Genomic DNA, 15,650 nt, shown 5'->3' on the forward strand with positions numbered 1-15,650 from the left:
CCTAGGGTTCACCCCCAGCCCAAGGGTCTCCTTCAGGAGATGCCGTGGGGCGCAGACCCTCTGCTCTGGGTCTCAACACTTGTCCCCCTTCCACTTAGGGGCTACATGTGAGGTGGTGCTGGCCCCGTGCGCCCCCAGCCCCTGCAGAAACGGGGGTGCGTGCAAGGAGTCTGAGGACTACGAGAGCTTCTCGTGCATCTGCCCCACGGGTTGGCAAGGTGAGGCCTCCTGGCCCTGTGGCCCTGCCTGGGTTCCTTCCCCTGGGGCAGGGGGCTCTGGAAGCAGGAATGGGCCTGATGGGGCCCTTCCCACCCTGGATTTCTGTAATCTGCAAGGTTGGGGGGTGGGGGTCGCGAGTCAGAGAGCCCTTCCTTCCTGTGGGGTGTCCCCAGTGGACTGTCCCCGGGCAGAGGAGGCCCCATGGCTGGGAGGGTGGGGGCTGACCCTACACACCCCCTCACTCCCCCAGGACAGACCTGCGAGGTCGACATCAATGAGTGTGTGAAGAGCCCGTGCCGCAATGGCGCGTCCTGCCAGAACACCAACGGCGGCTACCGCTGTCACTGCCGCGCCGGCTACACGGGGCGCAACTGTGAGACGGACGTGGATGACTGCCGGCCCAGTGAGTGACTTCCCGGCTCTGCACCCCCATTGCCTGGCTCCTCCTGCCCTGTACCCCCTCCGGACGGCCCACTGGCTCTGCCCCCTCTGAGTGTTCTCAGACCTGCAGGTTTCCAAGCGGCTGTGGGGCAGGGAGCTGGCTGCTGTCAACTGGGAGGCCTGAGGGGGGCGTGCCTGGGGCGGGTGGCTTCACGTGGCCCGAGGAGAGTGGTTCTGGGTGGCCTAGGAGCCTGAGCCTCTGGAGCCAGACCGTGGGTTCTGGGAGCTCCTCCGACAGCGTGGTGCCTGGCCCCACCCAGTGTGGTCTCCGTCCTCACTGACCTGCCGGGGAGGAGGGCTATCAACCCCCGACCCCGGGTCATGGTGTACAAGCCACTGAGACCCAGAGAAACCCAGCAAGCAGGGGAGATGGTAACACCAACTCCGTCAGTCCTCAAGCCTGCAGCCTGAGGGCTGGGAGTGCTTGCGGAGAGCACCTGGAGGGGGAGTGCAGGCACTAGTGGTGCACCCCCCTCAGCCCCTCTCAGGCCTGCCCTTTTGTCCCCTCTCAGACCCGTGCCACAATGGTGGCTCCTGCACAGATGGCGTCAACACAGCCTTCTGCGACTGCCTGCCTGGCTTCCAGGGGCCCTTCTGTGAGGAGGACATCAATGAGTGTGCCAGCAACCCTTGCCGCCACGGTGCCAACTGCACAGACTGCGTCGACAGCTACACCTGCACCTGTCCCACGGGCTTCAGTGGGATCCACTGTGAAAACAACACACCCGACTGCACAGAGAGGCGAGTGCGCAAGGCTGTCCAGGTGCAGGCTGAGGCAGCAGGGCAGCAGGCTGGGGTGGGGGGTAGGTGCACCACCTGGGGCACCCAGCAGGCATCTAGCTGGTCAGCCCTCGCTGTATAACCAGTCAGATGGCAATCACTGTGTCCTGGAAAGGCCCTTGTCCACTGACCAGCGTGAGAACCAGAGCCCAGGTGGTCTTTCCTGAAGAACTGGTGTGCCCCCTTCTATGCCACGGTATCAACTCTATGACCCATCTTGTTTCCTTTTGTGCCCGGGGTGCCAGGAGGCTCCGTGCTCAGTGCTCTCCATCCTTTGTTTCTGACATGGTCATCTCCCTCAGTATCTGAGTGTGTTCTGGTTTCTTCCTGGTTCTTACTCTTACCACCACCCATGTGGGTGTCATAAAGTTGCTCTTGGCACAACCTGTAAAGAAGGCAGAGGATGTGGTGTCAGGTGGTGGGAGAGCCGGAGGTCCCTGGCGCTGTGTTAGGGGCCTCCCTGAGTTCAGCCAGGCTACTCCCTGCCCGCTCTAGCTGTTGGGCCCCTTTTATCGTCTGAGTTGAGGGAGGCTGCTTAGGCAGGTCTCATGCTCCGCTCACCCATCTCCCCTGCCGCTTGCTCCTGTCCAGCTCCTGCTTCAATGGTGGCACCTGCGTGGATGGCATCAACTCCTTTACCTGCCTATGTCCACCGGGCTTCACGGGCAGCTACTGCCAGCACGACATCAATGAGTGTGACTCCCGGCCCTGCCTACACGGTGGCACCTGCCAGGACAGCTACGGGACCTACAGGTGCACCTGCCCGCAGGGCTACACGGGCCTCAACTGCCAGGTGAGCGGGTGGGCTGCACGGTGCTTGGCAGAAGGTGGCCAGGGTGGGGTGTCGACCCACAGTGCATCCTCACAGCCGCCCTGCCAGGCCCCTCTTTTGTTGGCTTCCCCAGGCCGCTGGCAAGTGGGTGAGGCAAGAGCCAGGCTAGCAGGGGCAGGAGTGGCCATGGTCCCGTGGTTCTGGGGATCTTGACGGCCAGCCCAGTGCCTGGCCCAAGGCCATGTTGATTCCTAAGGAATCTAGTGGGGAGTGGGGCTTTTTTGGGTCAGGAGCAGAGGTTTATGGAGCGAGACCAAGAAGCAGAGGAGGAAGGCAGCTGGTTTTTTCTCAAAAACCATTTTTTTTTTGAGAAAATATGTAAAAGTGGCGGCTCTGGTGGCTCAGCGGTTTAGCACCGCCTTCAGCCCAGGGTGTGATCCTGGAGACCCCGAATCGAGTCCCACGTTGGGCTCCCGGCATGGAGCCTGTTTCTCCCTCTGCCTGTGTCTCTGCCCCTATCTCTCTCTCTCTCTCTCTCTCTTTCTGATGGATAAATAAGTAAAATCTTAAAAAATATATATATATAAAAGTATCAAACATGTATCTTTATTAAAGATTTTCACATAAGATATCTGTTTATAGATAGTCCCAACAAAATATAGTTCCAAAGAAGAGTCCTCCTTCAAGGGAACGCAGGTCTAGATTAGCCAAGGGCCCAGAGAGAGTGTGAGCCACTCCGCCCCAGCTGCAGGGGAGCCCCTGAGCCTCAGCTTCCACTTCTGTAGGATGGGCTCACAGCCTGCCCCGGGTACACAGGTCTCTGGCAGATGTGCATGGTGCACCTGCCGGGTGGGATGGGCCCGGGTGGGTGGTGTGAGTATGGGTGCCCCTGCCATCCCCAGAACCTTGTGCGCTGGTGTGACTCTTCACCCTGCAAGAATGGCGGCAAATGCTGGCAGAGCAACACCCTGTACCGGTGCGAGTGCCACAGTGGCTGGACTGGCCTCTACTGCGATGTACCCAATGTGTCCTGTGAAGTGGCCGCCCAGCGGCAAGGTAATTGGCTGTGTCCCCTGGTGCCCCACTGCCTCCGCCCTGGCTGACCCCCCACCTGCAGCCCAAGGCCTCACACCTACACCCTCCCCCCACATCCCCTGCAGACGTCAATGTCACCCACCTCTGCCGGAACGGGGGGCTCTGCATGGATGCAGGCAATACGCACCACTGCCGCTGCCAGGCAGGCTACACAGGCAGCTACTGTGAGGACCAGGTGGATGAGTGCTCACCCAGCCCCTGCCAGAACGGGGCCACCTGCACCGACTATCCTGGTGGCTATTCCTGTGAGGTGGGCACCCATCCTCATGGTGGGGAGGGGGTGTGTGCAGTGCGTGCCAAGCCCTAGGCTACAAGGGAGACAGCAGTGGAGACTAAACCCAACAGGTGTGGTTCCAGGAAGGGAGGGCTGTGATAATCAGGGAAGACTGCCTGTTGAGGGTGTCCCATGGGGAAGCCTAGAAGAGGAAGACTACACGGAAATACAGGATATGGTTTTCCTCTGGGTCTCCTTCCCCAGAGCTGTCCCTCTGGGCTCAGCAGATACCTGCCTCAAGGCCCCCACTTCTATTTCGCAAGACAAGCTCTAGTCCCTGCTCCGAGCAGTGACTCAGCTTACCAGGGCCCTCCTTAGTGTCAGCTGGGTTGGGTCTCCCTCTGGATAGACTGGGTGTGAGAACCTCAAGGCTTAGCTGGTCGGGAGGGTGGCTCATGTGGCCCCGCCCACCCACACAGGTGCAGAGGGCCCCAGGTCAGCCTCCCACTGATCCACAGCTGCACCCCTTGTCTATTTCCCCGCACAGTGTGTGGCCGGGTACCACGGGGTGAACTGCTCTGAGGAAATGAATGAGTGTCTATCCCACCCATGCCAGAATGGGGGCACCTGCATCGACCTCATCAACACCTACAAGTGCTCCTGTCCCCGGGGCACACAGGGTAAGGATCCCCACACCCTGGGGCTGGGGTCCAGGGGGCGAGTGGGCAAGTCAGGCACTGGTCACAAGCATCCTAGAGCTTCCGCTCTGCCCTATGGGGCAGGAGACAGGTGTGGGACTGACTGGGGATGGAGCCAAGGGAGGGAGCCCAGCAGGCCACTGGCACAGGGCAACAAGTGTGGGGTGCAGCCCTGTTGCCGCGTCCCCTCTCCTGAACATCTGTGGGGTCCCGTCCTCCTGACCGTTTGACAGAGGGAGCTGGGCCAGCACGTGGCTGGTCCCTGACGGTGCCCGGCTTCTGCAGGTGTGCACTGTGAGGTCAATGTGGACGACTGCAGTCCCCCCATTGACCCTGTCTCCCGGGGCCCCAAGTGCTTTAACAACGGCACCTGCGTGGACCAAGTGGGCGGCTACAGCTGCACCTGCCCACCTGGCTTCGTTGGTGAGCGCTGTGAGGGCGACGTCAATGAGTGCCTGTCCAATCCCTGTGACACCCGAGGCACCCAGAACTGCGTACAGCGTGTCAATGACTTCTACTGCGAGTGCCGCGCAGGCCACACTGGTGGGTGCTGGGGCAGGGTGGGGCAGGGCAAGGGCCGGGGAAGGACGGGCCCCTCATGCCCACTCTCATCCCCAGGACGCCGCTGTGAGTCCATCATCAATGGCTGCAAGGGCAGGCCCTGCCAGAATGGGGGCACCTGCGCCGTGGCCTCTAACACAGCTCGTGGCTTCATCTGCAAGTGCCCTGCGGTAGGTGTTGCTGCAGGGGCTCTTTGGTCTGCGGGGGGCAGGAGAGTGCCCCCTCGCTGCCACTGCACATGGAGGGTGGGGAGGGCTGGCTGGGGCTGGCCTGAGTCCTCTTGGCTCTGAGATCCAGGCTTTCTGGCCGAAGTTTATTTGCAGAGCTGACTCAGGTTTATAGAGAAATGGTGCAGGCACCTGCCATGCCCCTGTCTGCACCATCCCCATGTGGCTTTTGTACCTCGGGGTCACACATGGGGGTAACAGTGGGTGAGCACACTGGGGCCAGCTGTGTTGGTCGGGGTTGCTCCTGCAGGGTGTGTGCTCTGGGCTCTAATAAAGGCAGCACCACATGCCCTCCAGGGCCACGGCCTGTGAGCATCTCAGTGCCTGGTGTCATCCTCAACCCCCCTCCCGGCCCCCAGCAACCCCTGGGCTTCCGTGTGGGGAGAATGTGCCGTCCAAGGCACCGGCTGCGGGCTGTCCCAGGCACGGGGACAGGTGGCCCTACCTGTCCTCCTGACACCCCGCTATCTCCCATCCCCCAGGGCTTTGAGGGTGCCACGTGTGAGAATGATGCCCGGGCCTGTGGAAGCCGGCGCTGCCTCAATGGTGGCACATGCATTTCGGGCCCACGCAGCCCCACCTGCCTGTGCCTGGGCCCCTTCACCGGCCCCGAGTGCCAGTTCCCCGCCGGCAGCCCCTGTGTGGGTGGCAACCCCTGCTATAACCAGGGTAGCTGCGAGCCCACCACTGAGAGCCCCTTCTACCGCTGCCTGTGCCCAGCCAACTTCAATGGGCTCCTGTGCCACATCCTGGACTACAGCTTTGGGGGTGGCCTGGGCCTCGACATCCCCCCGCCACAGATAGAGGAGGCCTGCGAGCTGCCCGAGTGCCACGGAGAGGCGGGCAACAAGGTGTGCAGCCTGGCATGCAACAACCATGCGTGCGGCTGGGACGGCGGCGACTGCTCGCTCAACTTCAACGACCCGTGGCAGAACTGCTCACAGTCATTGCAGTGCTGGAAGTATTTCAGCAACGGCCACTGCGACAGCCAGTGCAACTCTGCTGGCTGCCTGTTTGATGGCTTCGACTGCCAGCGTGCAGAGGGCCAGTGCAAGTGAGGCGTTGGGGGGGCGGGGCCTTGGGTGGGGCTTGGGCAGAGCGAGTGGAGTATAGGTGGGCAGGGCAGAGGAAGGTGGGGAGGGGGCGGGGCTTAGGCAGGGGGTGGGGTACAGGTGGGCAGGAGGTGGGCTGGGGTGGGGCACATGTGAGGTAGGGGCGGGGCACAAGTGAGCAACGGGTGGGGCTCTGGGGGCAGGGCTCTGGGAGGGGGCACCGGGGCAGGGCACAGGTGGAGAAGCAGGTGCAGGGAGGGGTCCCAGAAGGGGCATAAGTGAAGAGCCGGGTGCAGGCAGGCCTCTGGGAGGGGCCGGCGGGGGCGCAGGGCTGGATAGGGCCCTGAGCGTGCCTGCATCCATCTGTCCACAGCCCCCTGTACGACCAGTACTGCAAGGACCACTTCGGTGATGGGCACTGCGACCAGGGCTGCAACAGCGCGGAGTGTGAGTGGGATGGGCTGGACTGCGCAGAGCATGTCCCCGAGCGGCTGGCGGCTGGTGCCCTGGTGCTGGTGGTGCTCACGCCGCCTGCGCAGCTGCGCAACAACTCGCTGCACTTCCTGCGGGAGCTCAGCCGCCTGCTGCACACCAACGTGGTGTTCAAGCGTGATGCCCATGGCCAGCCCATGATCTTCCCATACTACGGACGAGAGGAGGAGCTGCGCAAACACCCCATCAAACGTGCGGTGGACAGCTGGGCCGTGCCTGGGGCCCTGCTAAATCGGGTGGAGGCTGCATTGCTCCCTGGTGGGGCTGGACGCCGGCGCAGGGAGCTGGACCCCATGGACATCCGCGGGTGAGCATGCTCCAGCCAGCTCCCCACTCCCCCGGTGGGCCAGGTGCTGCCTCCCAACCTGATGGCGGAACAGACAGAGGGTCCCACAAGACCCAGACTTCCAGGGCCCACCTGCCCAAGCTCCTGATCCACCCCCAGCAGGTGCTCCAGCACCTGGGGTCAGTTCCCAGAGGAGGACCAGACTCCTGAGATGGGAGAAGGGTGGTTGCATCTCCCAGTGGGATGTACAGGGTGGCAGGGTGGCCGAGGGAGCACTTTGAGGAGTGTCTCAGAAGCACCTGCTGTGTGTGCCCATGTGGGGCTTGCTCGGCTGGAGGGAGTGCTGTCCACCTCCTAGGTGGTTCTGTGCAGTTATGCCCATCCTGGGAGTGCCCCCTCCCCCATGGGGATGATGCCATGGGCCCAAGGAGTAAATGGAGCAGCTGTGGGGGTGCACCTGAGGTCTGAGCCCCCTGACCTGGGTACTCCCCTAGATCTATCGTCTACTTGGAGATCGACAACCGGCAGTGCGTCCAGTCATCCTCGCAGTGTTTCCAGAGCGCCACGGACGTGGCTGCCTTCTTGGGTGCTCTTGCCTCGCTGGGGAGCCTCAACATCCCTTACAAGATTGAGGCCGTGCAGAGTGAGTGGCCCGCCCTAGCCCCACTCCCTGGGGGACAGTTTGCAGGCTTCTAAGGAAAGTCTACCTGGGAGGGGCTGCGTCTCCCAGCCTCCCCCCCCCCCCGCCCCCTGGCAAATGTTCTTGTTTTTTGTGCCATTTGCCGCCCACGCAGTGCGTGTCATGCCGTCCAGAGCGCAGGAAGCCCTTCTGTGGGATTTTCTGTCTGGCGCGCCCTCCCTACCCGTAGTGACAGCTGTCGGGGTGGCTGGCCCAGGGGATGGACACATCTGCCAGAAAATGGGAGCCTTTTTCTCCCCCTCCCTGTTCCCCTGATTTTTCTTTGTTGGGTATTATTTCAAAATCATTACAGCTTTTTAAAAAAGAGAGAGAGAGAGAAGAATTGATCGGTGTCATGTGAAGTGTTGAAGTTTGTATCTCGAAAATCCCTGTAAATCCTTTGTCTTAACAGCTCAATGCAAGTGCAGTGATTTGAAGTTGGCTAATCCTTCTCCCTTAAAGGAGAAAAAAGTAAAAGCCGTCTCCAGATAGTCGGCTGGTGCAAGAGAGAATTTAGCGATAGTTTGCAATTCTGATTAATCGCGTAGAAAATGACCTTATTTTGGGGGGCGGGGTGGAGGAGAGCGGGTGAGGAGGCACCCAGCCACGGAGCCAGTCCGCTGCCCCCCGGCTGCCGGCCTGCCGTGGAGCTGCCGCCTGATATCTGGGTGCCCACAGGTGAGACCGTGGAGCTGCCCCCGCCCCCACAGCTGCACTTCATGTACGTGGCCGTGGCTGCCTTCGTGCTGCTCTTCTTCGTGGGCTGCGGGGTGCTGCTGTCCCGCAAGCGCCGGCGGCAGCATGGACAGCTCTGGTTCCCCGAAGGCTTCAAGGTGTCAGAGGCCAGCAAGAAGAAGCGGCGGGAGCCCCTTGGCGAGGACTCCGTGGGTCTCAAGTTAGTGGACGCCACCGCAGCCTCTGGGGGGCTTGGGGGAGACGGGTCCCGTCCCGTGCAGACCCACAGGCCTCACCTTGCTTGGTCCAAGGGCACGGGGCGGCTGCCTGAGCCCCGGCCCTGCGGGCAGCCCTGCTCAGTCTCACTCTCCCGCCCTCCTGCTCCCAGGCCCCTGAAGAATGTCTCAGATGGCGCGCTCATGGACGACAACCAGAACGAGTGGGGTGACGAGGACCTGGAGGCTAAGAAGTTCCGGGTGAGTCTGGTGGGATCTTGGACGTCCCTGGGCGGCTCCACCCCTTCCTGGGCCCCCTGTGATGGGCTCTCTGCTCACCCCTTCCTTAGTTCGAGGAACCGGTGGTTCTTCCTGATCTGGATGACCAGACAGACCACCGGCAGTGGACGCAGCAGCACCTGGATGCTGCCGATCTGCGCGTGTCGGCCATGGCTCCCACGCCACCCCAGGGTGAAGCCGATGCCGACTGCATGGACGTCAATGTCCGAGGGCCAGGTAGGCGCACAGCCAGCCACCCGCCACTGCCCCCCACCCCAGAGGCTCTTGGGACAGGGTTACCCTCATCCGGCAGCTTGCTGGGGTCAGTATGCTGGAGGCCAGGCACTGGGTAGGCAAGGTGCACTCTCAGGACAGGATGTCCCGGGAGACGCTCCTTCCTTACCTTAGCTGGCTCCATCTGGGGAAGGCATTCTGCCCATCAGATTCATTCCTTCTGAAACGTCTGAGGTGCTTACATCACCTTTTCCCGGATGGGTTACCGATGAAGGTCTCAGGCAGGTCAGGCCGTGGGGCTGCCGTCACCCACTAGCCAATTGGCAGCGGGACTGGCTCTGTCCCTTGGGAAGCTCAGGTTGATTTTGGTGGCCCCACCATGGGTAGAGGGTGCCACAGGCTGGGCTGTGCATCCACATGGCCGCCCACCAAGTCAAGACCATGGACACCCTCGCTGCTGCCGCTGCCTGGGGCCTGCCCTCCTGACCGAGCCCTCCCCTGCCTTCATACAGACGGCTTCACGCCCCTCATGATCGCCTCCTGCAGTGGAGGAGGCCTAGAGACGGGCAACAGCGAGGAGGAAGAGGACGCTCCAGCAGTCATCTCCGACTTCATCTACCAGGGCGCCAGCCTGCACAACCAAACAGACCGCACCGGCGAGACCGCCCTGCACCTGGCCGCCCGCTACTCGCGCTCTGATGCGGCCAAGCGCCTGTTGGAAGCCAGCGCAGATGCCAACATCCAGGACAACATGGGCCGCACCCCGCTACACGCGGCCGTGTCCGCTGACGCACAGGGCGTCTTCCAGGTGGGCAGCTGCTGCTGAGCGTGCCCTTCCACCAGCCCCTGGCCCACCCACCTTGCCCCTGGTCTGGCTGGCGACTGGGCTCACGGGCCCCAGAGCCCTGACATCAAGTGTAGCCTGAGCGGGGATGGTTGGTGGCTTCACATGAACCTGCGGCTCTGAGTCACACAGCTCCAAGGAAGGCTGGAGGCAGGTGTGCAGGAGGCTTGCAGGGCCTGGGGGCGTGGGGGTGAGAGGCCTCCTGGCCCCACTGTGGCAGCTCCTCACGGCCCCCTTGCTCAGCCATGGCTGGAGGCGTAGCCCGTGGCAGTGAGTGTTTTGGGGCCCTGTGGACCTGAGGCTTTGGCCTCACTGGGAGCCTGGGGGTAGGGTGGGTTCAGGGAATTGGATGTGTGGGTTTCGGGGGGCTGTCTCTGCACAGACCCCCCCCTCCCTTTGCAAACCACCAGCTAGTTCCCAGGCTCTGGGCAGCCCTGCCCTGAACAGACAGGCAAGGCATGGCGCCATTTGGGGGAGAGCCCTCACAAAGCTGCTGATGTAATGATTTTTAACGCGTTACTCGCCTGCGGAGCTAAGGAAGCGAGGCTGGCTGGGGGAGGACCTGTAAACGAGCCCCCCGGAGGACGGCTCTGGCTATATTGGCTCTGACAGCCCTTCTGGCACACAGACATGTGGGATTCCCAGGGGCTCTCAGTGGGAGTGAGGCCAGCCCTTGTCACCCACCCGTGGATGGTGACCGCCCTTCCCATTGGTGACCTGGGGTGCAGCAGCATCTGAAGGACTGCATGCTCTCTCTGAACCTGGGTGAACACAGCACAGCTCAGGAGTTCTGAGTCCATGGTCTAGGCATGGCTCTGCCCACCGTGGTTGGGCACACACTTAACTCCTCTGTCCTGGGTGTTGGTGGTGGTGGCCAGGCCCACAGCACGGACGGGATGAGGCCATGCCTGATGATCGAATGCCTGGTGTGTGTGGGCAGTGCAGCTTGCACCCCAGCCCCTCCAGCTATGGCCAGTGAAGTGCCGCCCTCCCTGCGCTCCTTGCGTCATCCACACTTCCCAGGACTCCACTCACAGAGGCTCTGTTGTGCTGCGGGTGGGTTCGCAGGCACTGCGTCCGGGCCGGCAGCCTCGGACGCATCTGCCAAGCCTGAGACCGTCTCCTATTGTCTAGATCCTCATCCGGAATCGAGCCACAGACCTGGACGCCCGCATGCATGACGGCACGACGCCACTGATCCTGGCGGCCCGCCTGGCAGTGGAGGGCATGCTGGAGGACCTGATCAACTCACATGCTGATGTCAACGCTGTGGATGATCTGGGTAAGCCAGGCTGTGGCCCCGGGTGTGGAGGATGGGCCCGCTGTCCCTGCCAGCCCACCCTGACTGACCCTTGTCTTTCCCTTGCAGGCAAGTCTGCCCTGCACTGGGCCGCTGCTGTGAACAACGTGGAAGCTGCCGTTGTGCTGCTGAAGAATGGGGCCAACAAAGACATGCAGAACAACAAGGTGGGCTTACGGGCCGGGGCAAGGCTACAAGTCCTTTCACAGCACCTTCTGTTCTCAGCTGTCACAGGCAGGGAGGGTTGACGCAGATGGAGCCCAAGCCTGGTGGGTGTGGGGGCTTGGCACTCGGGGGATGCCCAAGCCATGTTCCTGTGTGTGGAGCTGTCACCATCTTGCTCAGTGTGTCCCCAAAGCCAAGGAAACTTTCCTTCCCAACTCCCAACCTGGGCCCTGGGTGCTTAGCACGGGGTGCTCCTTGTTGGCTGACTCCTGCGCGTGTTGACCCCACCTGGGTCTCCTTGGTGTGGAGTGCCCACAATGTGAACCCCCTTCCTGCTAGGGAGACTGAACCTCAGAGATGTGGGGATTGCCAGGAAGGCATTGGGCCATGGCCGGTGCCTCGTGTGAGCCGGGAAGGCACCACCAGGCCACCTGCTCCCCACTGCCACACACGCAGCACCCTCACGGGGACGCATGGTGTATCCCCTGTGCAGACAGGGAAATCGTAACTCAGGAGAGGTGCTAAAGCATCAGGGTCACTTGGGGACCATCTGGGGACGGGACCCTCTCAGCCTGGTGCCCAAGGGTGCCCCCTCAGGGATCCTCCAGTCCCTGAAATGGCTGCACCGTTTGTAGCTGTTATGGAGGTGAGAGAGAGAGGGAGAGAGGCCACGGTTGTAGATTCTGGGGGGTCTGTGCCCCCATACAGGTCAAGCCTAGTCACTTAGAACACAGACCCCACAGACGGCCTCAGCGCAGGTCTCCTGGGATTCCTCTTAAGGGCATTTGTAAGACTTAATTGGTCAGGTCATGGTGAAGTTGGGGACAGGGCCCACATGAGCTTGCTTCTCCTGTGCGGTCCCTCTGCTGACAGGGCATTGGTGTGGGTGACCCCCTCACCTGCCCCTTGCCTGTTCCCAGGAGGAGACGCCCCTGTTCCTGGCCGCTCGGGAGGGCAGCTATGAGACCGCCAAGGTGCTGCTGGACCACTTCGCCAACCGGGATATCACAGACCACATGGACCGCCTACCTCGCGACATTGCGCAGGAGCGCATGCACCACGACATCGTTCGGCTTCTGGATGAGTACAGCCTCGTACGCAGCCCCCAGCTGCACGGCCCTGCCCTGGGCGGCACGCCAACACTGTCCCCCCCGCTCTGCTCCCCCAATGGCTACCTGGGCAACCTGAAGCCGGCTGTGCCGGGCAAGAAGGCCCGCAAGCCCAGCACCAAGGGCCTGGCCTGTGGCGGCAAGGAGACCAAGGACCTCAAGGCACGCAGGAAGAAATCCCAGGACGGCAAGGCCTGCCTACTGGACAGCTCAAGTGTGCTGTCACCTGTGGACTCACTGGAGTCACCCCATGGCTACCTGTCAGACGTGGCCTCACCACCTCTGCTGTCGTCTCCATTCCAGCCATCCCCATCTGTGCCTCTTGGCCACCTGCCTGGCATGCCTGATGCCCACCTAGGTGTCAGCCACCTGAGTGTGGCCGCCAAGCCTGAGATGACCACGCTGGCTGGGGGTGGCCGGCTGGCCTTCGAGGCAGGACCGCCACGGCTCTCCCACCTGCCCGTGGCCTCCAGCACCGGCACTGTCCTGGGCACCGGCAGTGGCAGCACTAGTGGCAGTGGCGGAGGGGCCGTGAATTTCACCATGGGTGGGGCCACGGCCTTGAACGGCCAGTGTGAGTGGCTGTCCCGGCTGCAGAATGGCCTGGTGCCAAACCAGTACAACCCACTGCGAGGGAACGTGGCACCGGGCCCCCTGACCTCGCAGGCCCCTGGCCTCCAGCACAGCCTGATGGGCCCACTGCACGCTGGCCTCCCCACCACCGCTGCCCTGTCCCACATGATGAGCTACCAGGCCCTGCCCAACACTCGCCTGGCCAGCCAGCCTCACCTGGTACAGACCCAGCCACTGCAGCAGGTGCCGCAGCAGCAGCAGAACTTACAGATGCCACAGCCCGGCCTGCAGCCGCCGCCGAGCCTGCAGCCACCCACTATCCAGCAGCCACAGAGCCTGCCGGCACCACCCCAGCCACCCCAGCCGCATCTCGGGGTGAGCTCGGCTGCCAGCAGCCACGTGGGCCGAAGCTTCCTGGGCGGGGAGCCTAGCCAGGCGGATGTGCAGCCGTTGGGCGCCAGTGGCCTGGCGGTGCACACTATCCTGCCGCAGGACAGCCAGGCCCTGCCCACGGCACTGCCTGCTGCACTGGCCCCGGCCATGACCACCGCCCAGTTCCTGACCCCGCCCTCGCAGCACAGCTACTCCTCCTCCCCTGCGGACAACACCCCCAGCCACCAGCTACAGGTTCCCGAGCACCCCTTCCTCACCCCGTCCCCTGAGTCCCCGGACCAGTGGTCCAGCTCGTCGCCACATTCCCACGTCTCTGACTGGTCGGAGGGCATCTCTAGCCCGCCCACCAGCACGCAGTCCCACATCGCCCACATTCCGGAGACGCTCAAGTAAACAGCCAGCGCCCCGGTGGGACCCTGGCTTCCTTTCCCAAGCCCTGCTGGGGCGTTTGCGTGCGCACCGCAGACACCGGGATGGACCGAAGGGGCTTTTTCTTAAGAAACATGTTTTTATACAAAATAAAAGGACAAGGATTTTAATTTTTTTTTTAGTATTTATTTATGTACTTTTATTTTACGAGGAAACACTGCCTTTTTTATTTATACTTAATGTTTTCTATGGCTCCAGGTAACAATTTTTATCTGTTCCGAGAAAATAAACTAGTGCTCAGCCAAGATTTTACTACTTATGATATTGTTACGTGTTTGTAAAATATGAACAAAGATTCATGATTTATAAATGCCACTTATTTATTGATTTTGTTTTTCCTTCAAAATCCAAAAGAATGATGTCGGAGAAGGGAGATTTGAACCCGCATTGTCCAGAAAGGTGCCAGGGTGACCGGGGGCTGCGGCCCTGTCCCCGCGTGGCCCCCTGCAACCCCCCCGACCCCGCACCTGGTCCTGAGCCTCCTGCCAGCATCACCTGTCACCTACTTTGTGGGAGGAGACGTATCTAGATGCAAATAAGACAGAACCTTCACCTCACCTTTAGCATGTGGATTAATTCGCGTTTAAACTAGGAGTGTGAAATATAAAATGATGTGGTTTCTTTAACGATTTTTCTGAAAACGTGCTTTTAAAGATGTGTTCTTGGGGTGTCCTGTGAGCACATTTCATGGTACCGATCATGAATCTTTGTTTCAGGTTCAGTATTACATAGTTGTGGATTGGTCTTGTGAGTTCCTGTTTCTTTTAGAAGCTCCTCTGCACCCCACCCTGGCCTTGATATGTAACCATTGTGTAAGAGTGAGGAGTCAGGTCTCCATGGGGCACCCACCTTGCCCCCTGACCCCCGGGGATGCCATGTGGGAGAATCCTTTTCTGGGGAAAGACACTGCCTGGACCACCCCGTTGGAGACGCCGGCACCTCACTAGACCCCACGAAAGATCAGCTGCTACCCCCTGGCCTGGGTTCAGCTCGCAGAGCGAACAGCTCTCGGCCTCGTCCTCATGGGAGACTTCCCAGCGCTGTGGCTGTGTCCAGCCTCGGTTTGCAGAGACAGCTCATCCCAGGGCCTGACACAGCTCCAGGGTCCCCCCCGGGGTCACGGGAGCCAGCTCCGGGGCCACCCCTCCTGGTCTGGAGAGGGGTGCGTGTGCCCGGGGAAGGAGCAGATTCTTGCAATATCAAGTATAAGCCTGTGGCAAAGTAAACGTCTGTAAATACATTTTTAAAGGTGGATTTTGTTTAAAAAATCTGAATGAACAGGTGTGTCTGGGGTCATGCTGATGAGGGATGTCAGAACATGGCTCTGCTCACCACCAGGTCTGGCGGCCTGACCTGAAGCCGCCGGGACCGTAGCTCCTGAGAGCAAACCCAGCGAAGGCCTCCCTGCTGCCTCCGCCAGGCAGCCTCTCCGGCCTTGCCAAGGGACAGTGTCGTGTGCCATCCCTAGTGGGCATGACCAGACATGCCCTGAGATGTTGATTCTTACTGTGTTTTGTAAAAATAGAGTGTAGTTTACAGGAAAAAGGAAACTTTTTAAAAAAGTTATCTAAGTGCAAAACTGTAGGTGATGAAAATGCTGTATTTTTTTTCATTTTTTTTTTTTTTTTTGTTAACTGATTTGCAATAAAAGTAATGCTGATGGTCATCCCAATTTTGCTAAATCTGGTTGTGGCATCCGCTCCCTTCCTTGGAGGCCAGGCGGGTGGGCGGGTGGGCAGGCCGCTCTATTCAGAGGGAAACAGCAATTCTTCTGCCCCTTCTGATGGGCAGTGATGGAGACCACCTGGCCCTGGCCCTTGGGGATGCTGGGGACAAGCCATCTCCAGGAGTTCTGCAGGCGTCTCTCTGCATCTGTGTGGGCCTGGCCCCATCCTGTGCAGGGGGCCGGGGACGTGGC

General features: G+C 61.0%; 1 protein-coding gene across 1 annotated transcript in view; it reads left to right on the plus strand.

The window, feature by feature from the left end:
• NOTCH1 (notch receptor 1) overlaps nucleotides 1-15,398 on the plus strand; it is a 43,619-nt gene extending 28,221 nt beyond the window's left edge. Inside the window, exons 16-34 of the mRNA XM_055325075.1 lie at nucleotides 99-218; nucleotides 470-622; nucleotides 1,173-1,401; nucleotides 2,032-2,233; nucleotides 3,115-3,268; nucleotides 3,373-3,557; nucleotides 4,069-4,201; nucleotides 4,505-4,762; nucleotides 4,838-4,950; nucleotides 5,490-6,061; nucleotides 6,433-6,858; nucleotides 7,332-7,480; nucleotides 8,195-8,411; nucleotides 8,580-8,667; nucleotides 8,757-8,922; nucleotides 9,432-9,727; nucleotides 10,898-11,045; nucleotides 11,133-11,230; nucleotides 12,149-15,398. Coding sequence (XP_055181050.1) covers nucleotides 99-218; nucleotides 470-622; nucleotides 1,173-1,401; nucleotides 2,032-2,233; nucleotides 3,115-3,268; nucleotides 3,373-3,557; nucleotides 4,069-4,201; nucleotides 4,505-4,762; nucleotides 4,838-4,950; nucleotides 5,490-6,061; nucleotides 6,433-6,858; nucleotides 7,332-7,480; nucleotides 8,195-8,411; nucleotides 8,580-8,667; nucleotides 8,757-8,922; nucleotides 9,432-9,727; nucleotides 10,898-11,045; nucleotides 11,133-11,230; nucleotides 12,149-13,696 — 5,255 coding nt within the window. The 3' untranslated portion in view covers nucleotides 13,697-15,398. The remainder of the gene's footprint in view (nucleotides 1-98; nucleotides 219-469; nucleotides 623-1,172; nucleotides 1,402-2,031; nucleotides 2,234-3,114; nucleotides 3,269-3,372; nucleotides 3,558-4,068; nucleotides 4,202-4,504; nucleotides 4,763-4,837; nucleotides 4,951-5,489; nucleotides 6,062-6,432; nucleotides 6,859-7,331; nucleotides 7,481-8,194; nucleotides 8,412-8,579; nucleotides 8,668-8,756; nucleotides 8,923-9,431; nucleotides 9,728-10,897; nucleotides 11,046-11,132; nucleotides 11,231-12,148) is intronic.
• The last annotated feature ends 252 nt before the right edge of the window (nucleotides 15,399-15,650 follow it).

Source organism: Nyctereutes procyonoides, unplaced genomic scaffold (assembly GCF_905146905.1).
Source record: "Nyctereutes procyonoides isolate TBG_1078 unplaced genomic scaffold, NYPRO_anot_genome, whole genome shotgun sequence".
Taxonomy (NCBI): Eukaryota; Metazoa; Chordata; class Mammalia; order Carnivora; family Canidae; genus Nyctereutes; species Nyctereutes procyonoides.